This window comes from Alligator mississippiensis, chromosome 12 (assembly GCF_030867095.1).
Source record: "Alligator mississippiensis isolate rAllMis1 chromosome 12, rAllMis1, whole genome shotgun sequence".
Lineage (NCBI taxonomy): Eukaryota > Metazoa > Chordata > Crocodylia > Alligatoridae > Alligator > Alligator mississippiensis.
The window spans coordinates 5033555-5054857 of record NC_081835.1 but is presented as its reverse complement, the minus strand read 5'-3'; the positions used below and the strand labels follow the sequence as shown (position 1 = coordinate 5054857).

The following is a 21303-nucleotide window of genomic DNA, read 5'->3' as shown; positions in this document are numbered from 1 at the left end:
CCTTGGGTTGAATAGATGCAATAACAGCCCTCCCGTTGACTGTTAGCATACTGACGTGAGGAACTGGGGTGAAAAACAAGAGATTAAAACAACGACAAGGTCAAGTGTACAAGTGCAAAAGTGCAAAAGTGCAGTTCTTAGAAGGAATCTAAGCTAGAATGACCTTGCAAGCATTGTTAAATTAAAATCACTTTTTGCTGTATTTAAAATTATGAATAGTGCTATACATCTCCGTAAGTCATCTGGCTAGCTAACTGCCCATTACATCACCTACTGCATGAGCTCAAAGGTATTTCCTGAAACAACAGGTGTTAAATGTTTAACCTTGTGAGGGTTTGAACGTTCCCGGGTTCTTCAAGACACCCGTAAAGAACCTGCTCCTCTTTAAAAGAGCTTTATAAAAAAAGGAGTCTGCGTGCTGATTCCTGTTACAAAATAAAACTGTTAATATTGCACATCAGTCTAAAAGCTACGTTTAAAGACTAGAGAATACATTTTCTACCTTATCGCTTCATTAGTGAATAATCCACGCTGGAACAAAATTGAAAGTTAATCCTTGAATGGAGCATACTGGAAAAAATGGTAATCCAGAAAATAGGGTCATGCTGATTTTTTTTTTTCAGTTCATTAGTCTATATAATTAGTTTGTTTAACTTTCAGTGCCCAATTAGGTATATGGCTTTGCAGAATAAAATAAGAAGGTCAAGACCCTTCAAGTTAATTAAGAAAAGCTATTGTTAATAACTGATATAGAACAAATATTAGATGTCACAGGGCAACTCTAATTCCACCTACAGGATAATAATAATCCATATAGTGTTGATAATTCCCCAGGCCAATCCTGAATAGTCAGTTTAAAACAAAGAGCCAAATATTTTTAAAAAGACATCTTATAAAATGATGTGGCTCATGGGAAATTCAGACATAGGTTTGACATATGATTGTTAATTTGAGCTGCTGGTGGTAGATAATCCAGGGATACCGTAGGACCGGCCGTCTGCTGTAAATAAAACAAGGTGTAAGCAAGATCTAGAGGACAGAAAAGATCTCTGGCTGGCCCAAAGCAATGGGGTAATTTCCCCTCATTGAAAGATTTGCTCACCGCGGTGCATTAGAGTCAGGTTTAACTCCAACTCAGTCAGGTAAATCCAGAAGCTTAATGTTTGCTTAAACTCAGGGTTTTCCATAAGGATCAACAATCACTTTAATGAGAAGGAAAGTTACACTGGAAGCCAACTATCCATTTAACCAACGACTTTGCTAGCTGAATGCCAATTTGACAGCGACACGCATCCTGGTTTAAAATAACTTTGGTTTCTTCCAGCTAATTGGGCTCTCTCAGTTCCACACCGAGAGACGGGGCATTTAAATTACATTCAGATTTGGCTAGTCTTACCCTGAAATATTTATATCTACTCTTTTTCTAGTGTGATGTCACTGGAAAAAGGTTCCCGTACCCCTCGAACGGGATCTGGTCCCAGAGACCTTGCATCGCTGTGGCCTCTGTAGGGAGCCACAGAAGCCATTGCAAGCTGCTTCGGAAAGAAAATGAAGGATGCAACCCTATGCAGCTGATACTATTAGGGGGTTAAAGTTGAACTGCATTTGTCAGCATTTGATCAGACTAGGATGCACGCTGCCAGCTAACTCGCTTATAAGTGCTATGGGAAAATAAGTGAGCCCCCAAGGGAGGGAGAGAGAAGATTTTGGTTTTACGTCTTACGCAGACGGCGGCATTTCATACAGCCTTCCCGACCAGAGCGCTCCTTTCCTGCTCCCGACCTACCGCATAACTTTGCAACTGATCTACATACAAATGGAAAAAAAGACATAGCCTAATCGAGATAGCAATTGAGAACGGTGTGTCTAATCTCTCCAGCATAAAGAGACACATTCGTGGTTATAGCCTCCCCGTCTGAAGAGACGTCATTAGCATGCCAAAGGCGGAGGACGGCAGCAGAGGTCTTTTTACTGCCGAGTCTCTCATTTTAACTCTATCCCTGGGAATTAAACAGGGCATGCTCTCCTAAGCCAGAGTGCGTCTCCTTCTCGGTATACGAAGCAGGAGAAGTGCAATCTTTCCAGGTTGTTTAAGATTCACTGTAAATTGCTTTGTAAGTCTCTCTTCCCTTACAGTAATGTTTCCTCAGGCACATGATCTCAACGGCGTGGCTTTATAATTGCCCTTGAATGCTCCCATGTCAGATCAGACCAAACCAGGAGAAAAAGCTCTTCAAGCCTAATTAAGAGCATCAAGCAATTTAGCCGCACGATAAGCATTTTCTTTACTCTGATGATCTCCAACACAAGCCCCAGGCCTAAGAAGTTAGGTGTTAGGGTCACTAGGCCTTCTCTATGTGCGGTGGTTTTACTTGTGGTATCAGCGGTTATTCAACAAGCAAGCAGCCCCGTCTGCTATCAGATAACCCCCCTCTTTTGCAGACAGAGGGATCTTTAAAGGCAATTTCCGACTATGTCATTTTTCATTGCCAGCACAGTTACGTACGTCTCTTCCTGATGCACAGTTCATACTGTTGACTCTTTTGGGCAGCCGACAGCATTTTAGAAGTACTTATCTAGGTGCCTAAAAACGTGGACAAGTGAGCAGGGCTTTCAAAAGGACGTATGCCCATTGGGCCTTCTGGTGTTAACATAATACATGCAATAAATAATTATAACCCACAGGAGAAAGTTCCCCCAGGAAAAGCTCTTTTTAACAGTTCATAATAGGGAGCATAGTACCTTTTTGTCAATCAGCTGGTGCTAACTGTTGTCAGAGACAGGCTACCAAGCAAGGTCTGGTCTGAGCTACTGTAGGCGACTCCTTTAGGTCCTGACTCAAGAAGACTGCTTAACATTACCCAGTCCCATGTGCAGTTGCACTTCTTTTCACTGAAGAGCAGTGTGAAATACTTCTGCATCCCACGGCAAAGGGTTTGTCTTCTATCGCTGCTACCCTGACTTCAAAGACTCCTTTAGCTTCCCTAGTAGGCATCTGCTTGGAAGGCAATGATGCAAAACAAGAGTTTGGCAGGGGCGTAAGACTGGCTATATCACCGCTGCGAGGATGGTGTGAGGTTAAGAGCTCCAGGTTATTTTTGTTTCTGGACTCCCCTTCAAAGAAGCCCTTGCTCCCTCAGGGATGATTACAGGGCCTCAGTGGACATCAGTGGCACGGTAAGTAGAACAGCTTGGGAAATAAAAAGAACAAGTGCCAAAGAGATGCAAAGGGGCCCTTTATAACCACAATGCACACTGAGGGAGGCAGCCCTGGTGTAGGGAAGCATGGTAGCAAATGTTTGCTTTCCAATTCAGTAACCCAAGAAATCTGCTGCTCTCCTGGACCCACTGCTCTCCTGCTGTGCTCCCTGCCTGTGCACAGGCACGCTGGTATCTTCCTCTTCTTTATCTTTGCTCATTTAAGACATTCAATTGGCATGTAACAAGTCCACCTTGCAACCCAGCTCCCTGTGGACAGGGCAATGTAGGCAGAGAAAGACAGGAGATGATGTGGACTCCCAGGGCATGTCCAGATGAGCGTGAACATGTGGTTTGTAGCATTACATGCCATACACCGCACATGCAAGTGTTCCCCGTGCTGCTACTTTGCAACCCTGGGAGATCCCAGGGTCAAAAAGCCATGCCTAAACAAAATGGGGCTATAGCTCCCGGAGGTCCCCATTACCCCAGATCAGGCTGGGGTAGCAATGGCACTGCTCCTTGTCCCCAGAGTAACACACGTGCCCCCAACATCCAATCCACCTACCATCCAGATCAACAGCCAACTTCTGGCTAAAAACAAGCAGTGCCAGGTAGGATGCTCTGCGGGTATGCCAGCACAAAGCACCCTCTTGGCTTCAGTCATGTTCTTCAGAGGGAGGAAAAGGGACTTACATGGAGAGGCAAGGTTAATGCAAAGAATTCCTGATTTCCACCCATTTTTTCCCCCGTCTCCTATGACACGGGATCCTGGGCAAATGAGTTTTTACCCAGCATTTTGATAAAGTATCACCAAATACTTCCCAATTCCATATAAACTGAGGGAACAGTTGTAAGAACAAAGCTATGCTTGGGATGAACTTGAAAATCGTCCCAGGTTGACTTGCTTTTAAGGGGCTGCTCTACCAAGAACACTAAGTCCCCACTGGCTGCCATGAGAGTTAAGGGCACTAGGAGCCATCCTCGTTACTGTCTCAGGAGGGGGACGGCCATCTACAAAGGGCACATTATATGTTAAATCAGCCCCAAGTGAGCCAAAAATCCAGAGATCAAAAAACTTAGGCCTGATCCTGAAAGCACTATAAATGCCATTTATGGGGGTCTAGTCCTAATTGACTTCAGCAGGTCGACTCAAGACAGGAAAGCAACCCACAGGCCTCCGTGCCTCCCAGGGGCATGGAAGGGACTTACCTAAAAAGGTGAATCCCAAAGGGCAAGTGAAAAGAAAAAACTTCCTGTCCCAGCTTACCTGAGATGAGTCCCACACAGATGTAGAGCTGCATGATGCTGGTGCAGAACGAGGCCGAAACCATCCCTATTCCACACAGCAGACCTCCGAATATAACCACCGGCCGGCTGCCAAAACGATTCACTAAAATGCTGCTAATAGGGCCTGCACGAGAGAGAAAGCAAAACAGCACCCAGGGTTAAGGCCTCCTCAATACACCACGTTTTCCAAAGCAGGTGTCTAAGATGCTGCCACTCGGTTACCACTTAGCAGCTGGCAGCATTGCAGGGCAAGAAATAAAAATGAATGCAAGGTTATTTGTCCTGCTGGGACTGCGGGTTCCCGTCCCAAAGAGCCTGCAGTATAGCAGTCAGTATAACAGGAGAGGCAGAGGGACAGAGGCTGCACGAGGTGTCTCAGCAGGTAGAGCTGGCAATAGAAACAAGGCCTCCTAGGCTCATTGCCTATCCATTGCACCCTGCTTCCTCACTAGCATCCGTGGTCTAGAGACCCCACGTGTCAGTGTTGGTGGTATTCTGCGCCCCACTTCTGACAGAGCCAGTGGTTATGCTGGCCCGTCTGAGCAAAGGAAAGTCAGGCAGCAAGATTATACCCTCCACCCAGGGCTTATCTACACTCTGAATCGCATGTCTTCAGTTATACCAGCTATGCTACCGAGGACACAGTTACACCAGTGTACAGGTACTTACGTTGGTTTAGCTCATCTGCAGGGTAAAGGGTATAAGCTCTATGGGCATAAGACCCCTTCGCACCAGTATAATGTTAGTCTGCTTCAGTAGCTAAAGCCTGGCCCTTGGTGTGAAAGCCACAGTGGTGTGAAAGAGGCACAAACCAATGCACACTCACAAGAATACTCAATGCTGCACAACGGGGCGGTCTTTCTGGTTAGCTAGAGACTGGGGGCACGGACAAGGGAACAGCTAGGCTGCTTTGAAGGCTTTAGTGCAGTTCAGCTGAATCTGGTTCATCTGTCTGCTCCACGCAAATGCCAAGCAAACATTGCAGAGGCAACTTACAGGGTTTAGTTACCGCAGTTTACACGAGATAGAAGTGCACAAGTGGAACAGTTGCAACAGATCTACCGATGTGAGTTGGCAACTAGTTCACCCCTACCCACCCCCTACCTTAAAATGGTCTATCCGTGTCCCAAAATGCAACATTATTTGGTCAGGTCTTTCTTTTAAAGCCCCCTCCCACCCCCACCACACACATGCCTCTATGCTGTGACAAGGCTGGCAGCTTTCAGGGGCTCGGCACGCTTGGTCCCAAGCATAGCCCAGCTGACGTGCCTCTATCAGGCACACTCCCAACACCCAGAGAGAAGCCCTGCTGCTCTGTTTGCTCCCCCCAGCAGAAAAGCCCCCCACGAGCCCTCCCCGGTTCGACTGCCAGGTTGATCCAGCCCCCACGAGGTGACTATTTTTGTATTTCTCCACAGCATTTTGCTGCAGGTGTCCTGGAGAGGAGCCTCTGAACGTGTGTGATAGTGCCGGTGACTTCCCAGGGAGCTCCCAGCATGGAGCAGCACTGTGCTGGCCCTGTGCTATAATCACAGCATGGCTTTCCAGAGCCCATTAAGCTACTGGCTTGTCTACAAACGTGCGCTCTGTTTGCAAGAAATGACTGAGAAATGACAGCAAAGGACTGACTGAGACCCCAGTAATACAGCTAAGAGCTTGATCCAAAGGCAGTTCAACTCCATGGGCACAGACTTTGGATCAGGTCCTAGTGGGGCAGCATGGATGGAGTACATCTGAGATGAAGGGAAGGAAACAGTGATGCCAACACAGAAAAAGGTCCCATCTCACAAGGGCAGACGTCCTACATTATAAGTGCTCTTCATACCGGGCTGATACTGCCCTGATTCACATCTGGCAACCCTGTTTGCTTCAGTGCCAGAGAAGAGTCGGAGGGACCAGGCAGCTGGATGAGCAGGTCTCAATTCACCGGACAGGGGCTGGCCAAGAGACATTCACACAGTGCCTGGAGAAGCCAAGCCAATGGTGAAACCTCAGCTCTGAATGCTTAAACTATACTGGACTCAAAGGGTTGGGACTGGTGAAGGGATCCTCCAGCCAGGAGATGCTCAACCAGCTTAGGGAATAAAACAGATAAGAACCAACAAACTAACTACTTGCACGTCAGCAAATAAAGCACAGACACCCTACGTGAGTGATGGTCTCTCTGACTTACGAAACACCTTCACTTCGACTGCTCTGAAACACGACTTCCTTACCCCTAGTCTTGTCTCCGTGCCCTCTGGTGTGCTACAAAATCTGATTTCCAGTGAACTGCATTACAGCAGGGCCACGCGACCTGCAGCAAGGTCAAGACTTTTAAAAACCCAATCATACAAAAGGTTTCTCTTGAGCCTGTGCTCTTAATCAAATGATGCAGTCTATGGGGCCAACATAACTCGTTTAATTAAAGGGGCAGCATGTACATAATTAAAGTTTCTAGTTGTATGACCTAATTCTGCAATTGGATGCACATGAGCGGATCTTCGTGGCTGCACAGAGCCCTGTTGAAGTCAATGTTTGGCTCCAGGGAAGAGAGAGCAAGAGGATTAAATTCAGCCTTGAATAAATGGGAGTACGTCTTGTAGAAATCCTACCAGTTGGAAACTATACTTGCGAACATCTCCCAAAGTGTCCTGCAACCCAGTAGAGAGTAAGCCAGGTTCAGAAGCCCTATTGGGAACCAACCTTTGCAAGCTGAGCTGCAGCCAAAGAAGTCCTGAGTGTCACAACTTTCCAAAACAGCTCTGTGGCCCCGTGTAAACCTAATTATGCAATGGGGAGAGTAGGACTTGAATTATATTTTCCTGCATGAAGCATGTTCTCTCATTAGGGCTTTGCTTTGGAAAGCCGAAGACCCTTTGAAAGGGCCCTGGAGAACACAGAAGCCTTTGAGGCTTCTCCTGTCCCTTGTGGCAACCAGCAAACTCCCACCGTTACTTAGAATAACGATGGAGATGACTGCAAAGCATATGAAAGAATACAGGATATATTTCCTATTCTGTCTTGCACACTGTGTCTCCCACCCTTGCATCTGAGAGCCTTCCAGTAATGCATTAAACGACGTAGCTGGCATTTATCTTGTATGCTTTTTTCTTTCTGTCTCCCTTTGGGAAAGAAAGAATATATATATATATATATATATATATATTTATATTAAAAAAAAGGGGGGGGTCATTTCTGTGTGCTATGCTATAAGTTTTACTAGTGAAGGCAAGCCAGTGAAGTATGACCTCACCTGCAATAAAAATGGCTTTAAGATCCCCTGGAAGTTTTGTTTTTATATACCCAGAAAGCTCAGTGCACAAGCAAAATATGAGCGACTCCCCACAGCCATCTTTCCAGCCCTGCTTCTGTTTCCTCTTGCATGCCGCATGGTTTGGATCTCCCATTAATAGCTTTATAACCGCTCCCTTCGGTGACCTTCAGTAAACAGGCTTCCTCTTTCTAATCAGAGTTATCAATTTTGCACCGCGATAGCCAGGTCCATTTGTTTCCCTGCGCTGATATTACAGCCGTGGTCCCAGGGGTGCTGGCTGTGCAGTATTCAACATCAGGCAATTTTGACAAACTTAAAGGGCCACATAAACCTTTCTCCTTGACATTTAGCCACCTTCATGCAATCTACCATTTTTTATGGTAGTCGAGGGTGGGCTTTTCATTAGAAGTGCCCAAGCACACTGAAAATCCCGCCTCCAACTCTTTCTGTCCGAATAGTTTGGAATGGGCCTTGTCCCCGCTGAAGTCAGCGGGAAATTTGCTTTGGGCTTTAAAAGAGCAGGCACTGGAAAGCTGGTTCATATATTATGATCTCTGGGCAGAAACACACGTGCTACCTGGTTATAACGTGGCTGCGGGACATTACATAGCTTGGAGCATTGCAGCGCACCATCACAGCTGATTTGGGCAGTTAGGAAAAACACAGGCAAATATACATTAACCTCCATCCAACTGTCTTTAATGATCAATGTTACACCCACTGGCCCACATGCAACTCGATGACCAACCAAGAGTCCATCCTACCGTGTATCTTCCACTTAGGGAATAATTGCAGTTAAACCAGCAAAGCTTGCACTGATGTATTTTTGGAGGTTTAAAAAGCACCATGCATATCCCAATACAGCGCAGTGGAACGAGGATTGAGACAACCAGAGAAGGTGCCGCACTTCACATGATTGCAGGTACTCCTCACTTAATGTTGTAGTTATGTTCTTGAAAACTGCGACTTGAAACCATGTTAAGCAAAACCAATAACGCCACAGTAGTTTCATAGATGTCATAGACATTCGGGCTGGAAGGGACCTTGGAAGACCATCGAGTCCAGCCCCTGCCCCAGGGGCAGGAAGTCATCTGGGGTCATGGGATCCCAGCAAGAAAAACATCCAGATTTCTCTTGAAGGCATTCAAAGTTACCGACTAGCAGGTGGTGGCCAAACAACGTTATAACTTAACGTTGCATGACTTTAAACGAGTATGTTCTCTAATAGATCAGCGACGTAATAACGAAACAACGTTAACCGGGATGACGTTAAGTGAGGAGTACCTGTACAGCTTTGCTCAGGGCAAAGGCTCTAGGAAAGGATGAAGCTGCCATTTACAAATAACTAAGTGTGCATGAAAGGAGAAAAGAGACCGTGTGCTACCCTACAGAGATGAGTGACACGAACGGTGGGCTCGGCTCACATGCCCAGGCTACCTTACTCACCAATACCTGCTCAGCTGACAAAAGAGAGCTGGTTGCTGTCTGCCTTGCTAAATCGGCCTGAATTTCGGTGGGTTTGAAATAAAGGCAGGGCTGAAACAAGCTTGTGTGATTTTTGCCTCTTAATTAATAGAACTAGGTGAGGAGAGGGCAAGAGAAACAGCTGGCAGAGCTCTCCCATAGCCTGGGAAAGCTGCTGCTGACTTGCCGCAACCTTGCAGCACCGGCAAAGCAGCGCTGACAGGTTCCCCGAAAGGTCTCCGAAGCGGGGAGGAAGCCTCCGAGGTCCTCCCAGCAGCTGTTGAGTGTGTCACCAACACAGCCCGCGGCTTTCGACAAACAAACACACCTGAGATCTCTCATGATGAGCCCAGAGCTCTGCAAAGTGTTCTCGCCTGGTATCACCGAACGAGGAAATAAGAGATCAAACTGAAGGCTGGAGCCCCTCACTGCTGCAAAACACATTCCCAATGTTTCGCTGCCTGACGCGGGGAACAGATGTCAGGATTTTTAGCAAGGCGGATTCTGCTGATGGAAATGACGGCCTCCCCTCTCCCCACTCAACACACACACCTTCGCAAGCAAAGCAGCCACAAAGCCGCTTCCTCCTAATGAACTTGCAGGCTCTGCTCAATCACCCGTCACCTGGGAAAAGGAGGGAGACAGTAGAGGACATTTGGAGACCCGGGGGATGATTCCCATCTGTCTGCTGCAGGAATTACCCAGGGTAAGTCCATCTTGTTCCATGGAGCAAACACCCCAGTTCATCCATACAGATGTGAGAGGGGAACCAGGCCCATCTACTACACCATCTACATTGCAGACCAGCTAGAGCATTTGTTGTAGGAACTATCTTATGCAATCATGAAACTGTGTTTAGCGCTAGTGGGCTGGATTTGGACAGTTCACCGCATGCCGCAACCTGTAGCACACAGACAATGTCAACTCTTATACTGGGGTAACTTTTCCCAATCAGTGAAGAATTATCCTTGAAAGAGCCAATCCAACACACGAGTTTTATCTGTCTGAGTCCATCCTGAGACAGCCATTCCCTAAGTGTATGTAGATTATTACTGTCAGGTATCCAGGTTGTAGCCATATTGGTCTAGAGGCAAAAGGGATCAGGACTTGTGGTAGAGGTAATATCTTTTATTAGAACAACTAAGATTTTTGCAAAAATCTAGTTTGTCTAATAAAACATATCACCTCTACCATGAGTCCTGATGCCTTTTGTAGATTATTATTGGTACTCACCGTTCTACTGTCTCCTGGAAAGCAGTGGTAGTAGCTGCCTACTGTGTGAACTACCCCAGGAGAGCTGCACCTGTCTCTCCTAATCTCAATCACTATGCACACTCAATGTAAATTATATTGGGGGGTGTGCTCCTCCAAGTAGTGCCGCAGAGATTTGTAAGATAGACTGCATACACCTAAGTGGAAGCTTTGCATCCTGCTGTAAGGGGTGCACGTGTTTGTGTTGGTATGTGCACATGCATGCACACACATGCACACGTGCATGTAGACGGAACATCCCATCCAGCAAGAACCTGCAAAACACGGTAAAACGCTGCAGTCTGCCCACATAAATCACTCCGGTTTAGTGCCTGTCTGGTTTAAAAACCTCTATTTCCCGGCCCCTATGGCAGATTCCCATTCCTTGTGCGCTGGCACATGAAAGGCCATGTCAAAGAATCAGATTTCAGTGGCAGGCAAAACACAGTCACTTGCCTGTGGGAAGTAACCCAGGTGGCGTCTCATTTGTTATGGTGTCCAATTATTTTTCACCTTGAGCTTTCGAGTTTGCTGAGGAAGGAAGGGCCCTTGAAAGGAGACTGGGAAGCCAACGTGGAAGAACTCAGCAACACGGACTTGCCCTCCCCTGCTCGAATGCCAGGCCACCATGTCACGTCTTCGATCACCCCCAAGTTTTGAACCGCGATCCAGGAAAGCGGATCGCACGCAGCTTACAGCACAGGACTGGGATTTCACAGGAACATGGGGAACACCGGTGGCTACAAGCATTCATTGGTGCAAGCACATGGAAAACCACACCACATTTTTAAGGCATTTGTTTTCTCATAACACAACGGCGAGCACTGCACAAGACACAGAACTCTTTCACTGACCCAGGCAGATGTTTGCAGTGGTAAACTCTGGTACATTTTCGGCCAGCATGCTATTCAAAGGGATTCTTGCAGGTATTTTAGATCTCACGCACATCAAAAACCAACTCACAAAGGCACTCTCACGGACCCAAAGGAACAGACTTCCACCTTCAGCTTCCTCTGTGCAAAAATGAAGTTTATTTTTTCTACCTCTGGGGACTTTTTACCCTCTTCAATTTTCCCCGAGCCTGAGGAAGCATGTGTGCACCCACAAGCTTGCAGAAAAAAATAATTTTTTTGCAATTTTCTTAGTTCATCTAAGAAAAGAGAACCAAGAATTCTAGGGTTCTGCATTTCTTTTCGATCTCTCTCACACATTTTAGTTACTTCTTTTAAAGGGTTTTTCCCTCCCTAACCACACTGACAGAAATATTTCCATACTTCTTTTTAAAGACAAGTGTGAAAGGAACCTGCTTTTGGGGCATTTGGACTAAAATAGTCCTCTGTGGAGTTTCTAAACCAACCAGCGAAGTGCAGAGCTCATGGCTGAGATGCAGGAAGGGAAACTGCTCGTAACGCTCCGGCTATTAACGTTTAAATAGGTTTCATGCTCAGCGGGACTGAGTCCTCGTTGGTGTAACACCCCTGCAATCATCCTATTGGGAAGGGCACGTGATCTGCAATATTGAGTATAAAAATAACAGACCATTATTAGGGAAAATTATTTATATTAGGAAAAGAGAACCTATTGTTACCCTTGAAGCAAAGGAATGATAGGAGCAGCTCGGCAATTTCCTCTGTAATAATCTCCTTCTCTCCATGCAATCACCACACTGCCTTTGGCCTTGTAATTTATCCACTAGGGTCCTGGACTAATGTACCAGAGCAGCCTTCTCATTATGCCTTAAACAAATGCTTACTCATCAGCTCGTGTCCTGCACAATTAACATTCTGCCAGAGCGTATGAAGGCATCGAGTCGGATCCTCAGCTGGACAAAACCAGGCAGCCCTCTTCAGCTGTCGCTATAGCCTGGCCAATTCACACCAGCTGAGAACGCAGGTAGTGAAGTAGAAATGGCCAGACCACGTTGCACGCTGCCAAACAGCAAGAGCACAGGGGTGGAGGTGTGCCAAAAGGAGGGAACTGCGAAGATGCACATCTGATTTTAATTGCCATTATAACACAGTGATGCAGCGGTAGCGCTACCGCATGACACAGAGGCACCGCGGTCCAGCACACGTCTCCGAAGTCCAGCCGCAGAAAGGTAGCACTCTGAACCATTTCCATGCCTCGTCCCTGATGCCAGGAGATCCCAGATCACATCCTGCTTGTGTCCGTGGCAAATTAGGTTTCATCGTGCACATTTGTAACGGGGCCTCGTCCGCATGGCGAAGACGCTATAGAATTTGGCACGTTCAAAGGAGACGCAGGACTAAAATAGCTACGATGTCAGGAGAAGACGGGTCGGTAGAGATTTGGGTAAGTCCTAGCAGATCCCACAGCTTCTGGTTGACCAGGTCAGTTTGCCACCCCTGAATGACAGAGACGCATTCCCCGGGTATAAATGCACAAAGCCACAGGGACCAGTTGCAAATACACAAAGCCAGAGAATACACTGCCTTTAAACATTACTTTTGGAAACTAGAACCTACTGCAGTGCCTTGCCCGTGACTATTAAGGGTTAACAAAAATTCTTTGCTTTCCTCCTCCTAGTTCATATTAATCTTTATTTTTGTTAAGTCTGTCACAACTCTATTACTCCTGTCCAGTGACCTTGCTCGCTGCACTGAAGGACAAAATGATAGAGCTGTGTGACGAAGCCCACGAACACAGAAATATTTCACCGGAATCTGTCGGGCCATGATTGCCATTAACTAGAATGGGGCTATTTAAAAAATAAAAAATATTAGCGTGCATGCGGTGACCTTGCAGGACTTGAGTGCTCTGTGATACCCCGCAGAAGTCTATGAACTTACTAGGTGCCAAAATAAAATAATTAAGCATGTGGAACTGGTGCTATAATCCACCATTAAAATGAAGCTCACTAGCAGGGGGCCATGAGCTTGTGAGAAGGCTTGTTTTAGTGAACCTAAGAGGAAAGGGTCTTAACTCACGGTGCAGCCACCCAACCCAGGCAGGTGAAAGGATAGGACGTGATAAAGAGCCTGTCCTCCAGGTTGGGAGCCCCACAACCTGCCTGCATAAAAATAAGCTACGTAAACCAAACCTGGTAGCTCCCATAGCCAAGGGCAAGAGAGGCCAGTGATGGGGCTTACTTGCTCCTCTATAACTTTGACAGTGCAGGGATTATATTGAAAGCATGAGACGGTAGGGATTCACGTGGCAAATTGTGATCACAGCCTCTGATCTTTGCTGCTGTTGTGCATCGGCTTCATTTCCAGGCCTGGGAGTCATCTCAGTGGACTCAATGGACACATGTGAAATAAAGCAGATGTGTTTTGCAAGAAGAGGGGCTGCAGATCCCTGGAATAAATCATATATTATGGGACCTGCAACAGCCCAACAAGGCCAAGATCGAGTTAGTACAACGTGGCAAGAAAATGAGGAGCCATGAAACAGGCTGAATAATTTGGCTGGAGGAACCAGTGGGAGCTCTTGGGTGTGTCGACATGACTTGCTGCTGCAGCCACAAGTAGGGCAGTAAGTAAAACCTCACAGCAGACACGTGTATGGGGACATAAAGGGGGGCAGAAGCCTTCATCTGACAGCATAGCTGTGTCCAGGCAGTGGCATTGCTCGCAGAGCTATGCTGGCCCAGGGATGTGATCTTTCCACTCCCTAGATCACAAACCAGCAAAACTTTGTCCAGTACATGGGGGTCCTGGTTCATAACTGGGGGGTAGTCTGCATGACAAACACAGAACAACTGGATCCCACCCCAAAGGGTCTACAATCTTAGGAAAGCAAAGGAGTATTTTTGACACTTACCTGCCACTGCCAGGGCATCACTCCAATTCCTTCTCAGAGGCCACGTCTTTTGGGATACCCACAAGGCAATAATCACAATAATTTGATAGATGAAACACAGAAAAAAAAAAACCCTTTTCCCTGATGGTCTGTTTAATTAATGTCTGCACAGGGCGCTACACTTTGAAAGGTGATGGGACCTAATCTGCAGCCCACCACTGAAGCTAATGAAGTGATTTCCAAAGTTTGGATGAGACCTAAAGAAAATACCAAGTGCAATAATGTGGTCTTTGTTTCAGTGGGAGCGCTGCCCGAGTATGAATGGCAGAATCGGAGCCATTGCTGATCCTGCACGTCACGATGCCCCTTTTGTACTTGTTGCAGCCATTTATACTACTAGCAGCACAACAGAAAGTAGCTATGAACTACTGGATTGAATTGTTCAAGGTCAGGTGTAGACTTTCACTCTCAGGAACAATCCTTCCCGTGTTGCTTTAACAGATGCTGTGTAAAGAGGTTACAAGTTCTGGGAGAAAGTTTCTCTGGATTTTTTTTTTCTTCAGATCACTAGAGGATTCTCCAGAATTGGAACTTCTCCTTTTTTATCTGACCTCAAACTGATAAATAATTAACAGCAACTGTTATAAGCACTGCCTCATTCCAGGACAAGCAATAGTCAGAAATGCATCCTAAATTTTGTTTGAGGGTTTTCAAAAGCTGGTTAGTATTTGCTTATCTTTTCGAAGCATGCAACATTTCCCCAAATGGCACCATGGGTATAGGAATTATCTTGAGGAAGAGGACTTGTCACGCAGGTATCTGGCCAACATGAGAGGAAATCGTGATAGCACCCATGCCGTGGGGGAAGTATCTGGCTGATGCTTGGGTTTGGTGGGGTGGAGCGAAGAGCAAAGTCCAGTGGGTCCTAAGAGGCCATGCACCCACCAAAGAGTCAGCAATGCCCCTTCTCACCCTGCACGCTAACCCCCTCGCCATGTCCGTAGCACTGGGACTGTGAGGAGATGCACATCATCAGCACAGATGATTTCTGTCGTGCGGGGTTCAACATGCCTCTATAAAAGTAAAATAAAGGCAGATTCCCATATAAATATAATGGAAGCAGGAACATTTTCATTTCCACGATGGAAATTTATAATAGCCATTCTTTCTTTCTCTCTTCTTGGGTTTATTGTACCTCATCCTGCAAGACTGCAAAGAGAAAACTCTCATTGTCGCTTAGTGATCTTTACTCACAAGCCTTTAAAATTGCTCCATGCAACCAGAAACCCAGCCATCACACCGGCAGGGAGAAACAGAATTGCCTCATCATAAATTCCAGCAACTTGCTTTACTGTCCATTTTATACCGGCATTATTGTTTCTGCCATCTAGTCAGGCTGAAGGACCTCAGGCATAAGATGCATTACGACTTCTGCAAGTACAAGGCCAGGTCACCGGCTGGCACGTGTTACGATAGGTCCGCTGTCCTCAATGGAGCTATGCCAATTTAAACCAACAGAAGACTGCTGATCAGGCAAGAGGTACATCTGTATCATGACCTCTACCTGGTGACCACTTGTGACGATGCAATATCACATGTACACACTATCACACTTGCTTGAAATAAAGTGCAACTCCTAACCCAGCGTGTGCTAACGCTGAGCCTCAAGAGGCCAAGTGGCTGCACATACTAACACATATATTGCACACATACAGATGTCACGGTCTGGGCACATAAGACAGTTATACAGGTAAAGTTAAAATTAGTTCAGTGCAAATCACAGCAGGATCAAAAATGGACAGACTGCCTCCATCCCTGGGTAGCAGCAAGCAAGAGCATAGGGGCAAGTAAGTAGCCTGACTCCCTGGACCACTGTGGGTACCTGGGCATAAACTGCCAGCAAATGTCTTACACCAGTATAGTTTTACCCCTGATTTTTCCCAATGGAAAGCCACCCTGGATGTGACTTAGTTGCATGTGTCATGGGTCCAGGGCCTCAGAGCATTTGAAGGGAAAGCATAAGTAGGAGCACTGTGCAGCACAAGCTTCAGGTCAGGGCTGACAGTGCTGCTGTTTGTGCAGTGGGCCTCGAACCTGTGGCCCCCATGGTCTTGTGGGTACTTCTTCATTGGAAAAAGGCTAAGGACATCATCCTGGCAGAAATACACCCTTGCGGAGGCGTTAGGCAGTCAGCAGCAGGTCTTATCCATTGCTCTTTGGCAGAAGCTACAACCGTGGAGACACCAAACGTCTGAACTAGGTCTGGCTTTTGGATTCTGTCTCAATGGTCTAAAGTGGGGGTTGGTTTTGGGCAGCCTCCACTCCTCCGTACTCTTGCCTAGGCATATGCATCGAAAGTCCTGGTGTGATGGTTGCATGAAAACAGAAAATCAGTTTACTCCTGACACCGAATAAAATCCAGACAGAGATAGTTGTGTGGGGTAAGCCGTGAAGACTGAAAGCCTCCCTTTGTGCAAAGGATCATGTGGAGGAAATGAGAGACAACATGCCGAGGCTATCTGCAAATACAAGCCAGTATCAGCCAGAACATTGGGGCTAACATGTCCCTTAGACTAATACGTAGTGGTGGATCCTCATCTGATGTACATTGTCAAGCCCAGTTGACAGCTCCGTTTTTTTGACTCCATCACATTCAGAAACCTCCTTGTGAAGCAATATCTTTGTGCAGTTACGCTACCACTTTCATAAGCATCTGCACGTGGATGGGAAGTGGCTCCATTCAACCATCAAGGACTTCCAACCCCCCTTCCCCATCTGTTATGCAACTCTGACAGGAATCACACGCAAAAAAACTGTGTTTTAGCTTCCACCGTGTAAATAGGACACCTGGTTGAATGCCAGAAAGAGAGCTGTACTACCCCTCAGTGAACCGAAGTGAATAAAGTGCAAAGGCTGTTGACTTTGAAGAAAGCTTTCAATTGAGATGGCTGGATACCAGATAAATGCGTTCAGCCCTTCGGTTCTTTTACAGCATGGCTCACTTTGAGCGGACCCGCACGTGGGGCTGCCCTGGAGGTGGTACACGGCTCCCTAGCTCCAGGTGAAGAACGAATAAGGATTGTGGCTTTATTCACTGATAAAAAGTCAACTGTTCACATGTAAAACTGTTTGCTCCTCACAACTCTCTATAAAGCATGGCTTACACACAAAGGGCACGTCTACACAGCATTTACTGCGCATTAAATATAGCAGTTTTTAGGCAGCTGTTAAAGCGCAGTAATGCTGGGTGTGGACTGATTTGGGTCTAATGTTAGTCCCAAGTCTGTCCACACATACAGTGTTACTGCACAGCAAGGCATATACACGTGTGTTACTGCACAGTAACTAATCGGGTGTAAATTTGATACCTGCATGATGCACATCTACAAGTGCAGCCGTTTTAAAGCACAGTAACGCTGTGTGTGGACTGACTTGGGACTAATGTTAGTCCCAAGGCTGTCCACATATACAGTGTTACTACACAGTAAGGCATCTACACATGCATTATGGTGCAGTAACTAATCGGGCGTAAATTTGATACCTGCATGATGCACATCTACAAGTGCAGCCGTTAAAGCACAGTAACGCTGTGTGTGGACTGACTTGGGACTAAAGTGATGCAGGTATCAAATTTATGCCCAAGCTGGCATAAGTCACCATATTTACTGTGCAGTACGGGCATGTATGTGTGGACATGTGCCCGTACTGTGCAATAATTTTCAGTTACTGTGCAGTAAATGTGCACATGTAGACACACCCAAACAGCACTGAACATGAAAGCTGGCTAGGTAATACCAGTTAATTCTGTTTCCTAATAGTTATGACAGGTTTACGCCGGTATGGAGTGAGTATCACTCCTAGTTTATTTTGAACCGCTCTGCCAGATGGTGCCGCATCAAATCGCTCAAATATAGGCGCACACCAGTAAGCATCCGAACATCACAGATGTGTCACAAGTGTCATGAATGTGAAAAACATTAAAGGTAGCTTGACTTCCAGAAAAGGCTGAGCAGCCCCCCTCTGAAAATTGGGCCTTTTCAAAATTGTCTCAGATTGGATGCCTAAATACACTGCAAACACAAAATTCTGAATTTTGTCTTTTTTGCACTCTTGTTTTGACATAGGAAAGACAGAAAAAATCCTGAAGATCAGCTGTATAATTACAGTCAGCAGAGCCATGGCTGTCAGGAAACTGAAGCCACCAACTGACCTCTCGGTCATTAGACACTGTCCTGGAAACCCTGGCAAAGACTACCGCTGTGCCTTGCCGTTCTGTCAAAGGAGAGCTCTTTACACTCATTTCTGTGTCGTGGTTGAAGTCAACCACCCTGGATGACTCAAAAAAGAGGTTACAGGACCGTACCATGGAAAGATATTAAAGACCCATTAGTCTTGGTTTAAAAACTAAATGAATGTTTGAAGGCAGTTACATCTGCTTTACATTTCCCCGCAGTGTACATGATGGTGGTACTAAGCTCTGAGACACGCATTTCTGCAAGCTACCTTTGGTTTCATTCAAGTTCTTAACCCATGCCCACCACTGCAGTACCTGGGCAACTTGCTTGTTTTTAAATCAAAGTTTGGAAATAGATTCAAGGGAGGGATATTTTTTTTGCTCAAAAAAAATGATAAACACTGATATCATCCATCAGCTTTATGGAGAGAGGACCTGAACCATAGAGTACAGATCTGAATCCTGACCTCACTTCTCTGAGGGCCACAGAGCTCTGGCATGGCCTGCTCACAACTTGTAAGCCAGCCCAACAGCTGGATCTGAGGTCTCTTTCCTTCCATCAAAGTGGTTGCAAAGGTTTTGCATTTTGAATTTCTGATGACGTGTTTTCATTAGAAATACAGCTGAGAAAGAAAGCGGCAGGCTACTGTTTGTGAAGATTACCTTCTGCTCTACTCTAGCACCCAGAAAATGCTGCATGCTTATTTTACCTCAAACATTGTTTTGTTTTTTTTAAATAAACCCCAAAAGAGCAAGAACTGATGTCAAACTGCTTATCAAACCGACTTGCAAAGAAAATCAGGTTTTACTGGCTTCCTGACAATCATGACAGCTGCTTTAGTGGAACAAAACTTTAGAAATTCATAAGGAATGGGTACCCGGTTCCTTTAATGAGATCTTCCAAACCACTCAAGCTGTTTATGTCAGCCGGCGCTGGTGTTAAATGCCCAGTCAATCACATTAGATGTGTTAAATACACTCATGGGCAAGTGCCTTTCAAGGGCTTGATGTTCTGTAAACTCCCACTGCTACCTTGTCTGCAGTCACTAAGCAACTTGGCATCTCAGGAAAGCTGAGTGGATTGAACCTGCTCAAGGGAAGATCAAACAAGCATAAATCCAATGCAGGAACGGAGAAGGGGAGAGGGGATGAGTGAATGCGCGTAATTTGAGAGACTGTATGGTGAAAGGGTGTCTGATTATATAGCTTTCTCTGAAGATGGAGCCCCTATGGGTTTCACTCCTGCTCCTTATTAGTGTTTGCCAATCTAACTCTGGGCGCTCACTCAACAGGTCTCTGCTCTTCTGGACTGTGGAATTAGCCTAGAGAGCATGTTCCTGAAATTGCTCCGCAAGACTGCCAGTGACCTTTCCTCCACCTACAGACCTTGCTAGCTGCCATCAACCTACCATGCCCGTTAATCCACTCATTTCGCTGAACAAACTGGCTGGTGAAAAAGGGTCACACTGCAACCTGGGCCAGCTGAGCTAGCTGGGCAGCTGCCCTACCTCCAACGAGCAAAGTTGCATACGGTTCTGCCGAACGAGCCCTACGCAGAGCAGAGGACCTAGACTGGCCATTAGTCCTGGATCCAGGGCAAAAAAGCACTGCTAATCTGAAGAACCACTAACTGGGTCATGGTCACATCCTGGATGCCACTGGAGCTGGGAGCAAAAGGAATCAAAACTCATGAAGATTTCATTTTACAAAATCGGCTAAAATTCGGTATCTTCTGAGCTAGGCGTGTATTCTTTACCCTCTCACACGCATGGCTTTCCTGGATATTTTGGGCTGTGGTGTTTGTTTCTAGCAAAAACAATCCTCTTGTCCTTTCCGATTCCCATCGTCTTTCCTGAACATCATTTCTAACATGGTTTTAGCAACAGCCCTCCCCAACAGCCGGAGCATCTCTATGGCGGAAACCACCCAAGAGCAGCCAGGAAGCCCAGCTTCCAAGCAGCACAAAGCATTTGTTTCTAACTCCCGAGGGTTATAACTCGTAAGGTATCTGCGGACGTCCAGGGGGTATGGGTCAAAGCAAGAGAGTAATCAGAATGGCCTGATTCGAAAGCAGCGTGTCATCTACTTAATCAAAACTGTTAATAGATCATAATCCTGTTTGGCTCCCTCCCTGGCTTCATTTGGTCTTTTCCACTGCAAACTCTTTAGAGCAGAGACCACCTATCTAAGACTGTACAGGGGGCCCTGAACACTATTGTAACAGAAATAAAAGTAGTCAACTGGACTACAACTCTGCTTGGATTCCTGCAGCGCTGAGCTCCAGGGAACCGATCCGTTGAAAGCTATGGAAAATCTTCCCCTGATTTCAATGGGCTCTCACTTAAGCACAAAAGGTGAACAATATAAGGCCTAGAGCATCCCTAACATGGACCTGTATTGACATTTAACCTTTCTCCCGTGTATCACCCCACTGGGTTGGCCGGGGGGGGGCTGTTTAATTTAAAAGAATAAACTAAGACTATTTCTGGAGCAGATTTCAATGCCATCAAAGCATAAGGAACATCTGTAATTGCCCTTCCAGGTCCACTCACTTGCTCCTTCCTGGATTTAATCAAAGGCAAAGCCAGATTTCTTCACAGCCAAAAGTAATAGCTAATACATACTCTCTGCTTTGTAAGGTACCTCTAATTTAAGAGCCTGCTTCAGCAAACAATCAGCTGGCATTCACGTGACAGCTTCAGTTATTACTCGGCCCCTTATTCTTCTTTGGTTGAGCAGCAAAATGAGCAATTTGGTATTTAATCAATCCCTCCTCTTAGAAACACTTCCAGTGCCCACTGAAGCCAATGGAAAGATTCCCATCAACCGCTGTGGACACTGAATCAAA

At 46.2% G+C, this 21303-nt stretch overlaps 1 protein-coding gene across 3 annotated transcripts in view; it reads right to left on the bottom strand.

Annotated features, from left to right (window-relative positions):
* Positions 1–21303, bottom strand: part of LOC102560835 (monocarboxylate transporter 2) — a 50942-nt gene that overhangs the window by 8864 nt on the left and 20775 nt on the right. For all 3 annotated transcript variants that reach the window (XM_019499770.2, XM_019499771.2, XM_014605063.3), the window contains exon 3: positions 4469–4612. In XM_019499770.2, coding sequence (XP_019355315.1) covers positions 4469–4612 — 144 coding nt within the window. The remainder of the gene's footprint in view (positions 1–4468; positions 4613–21303) is intronic.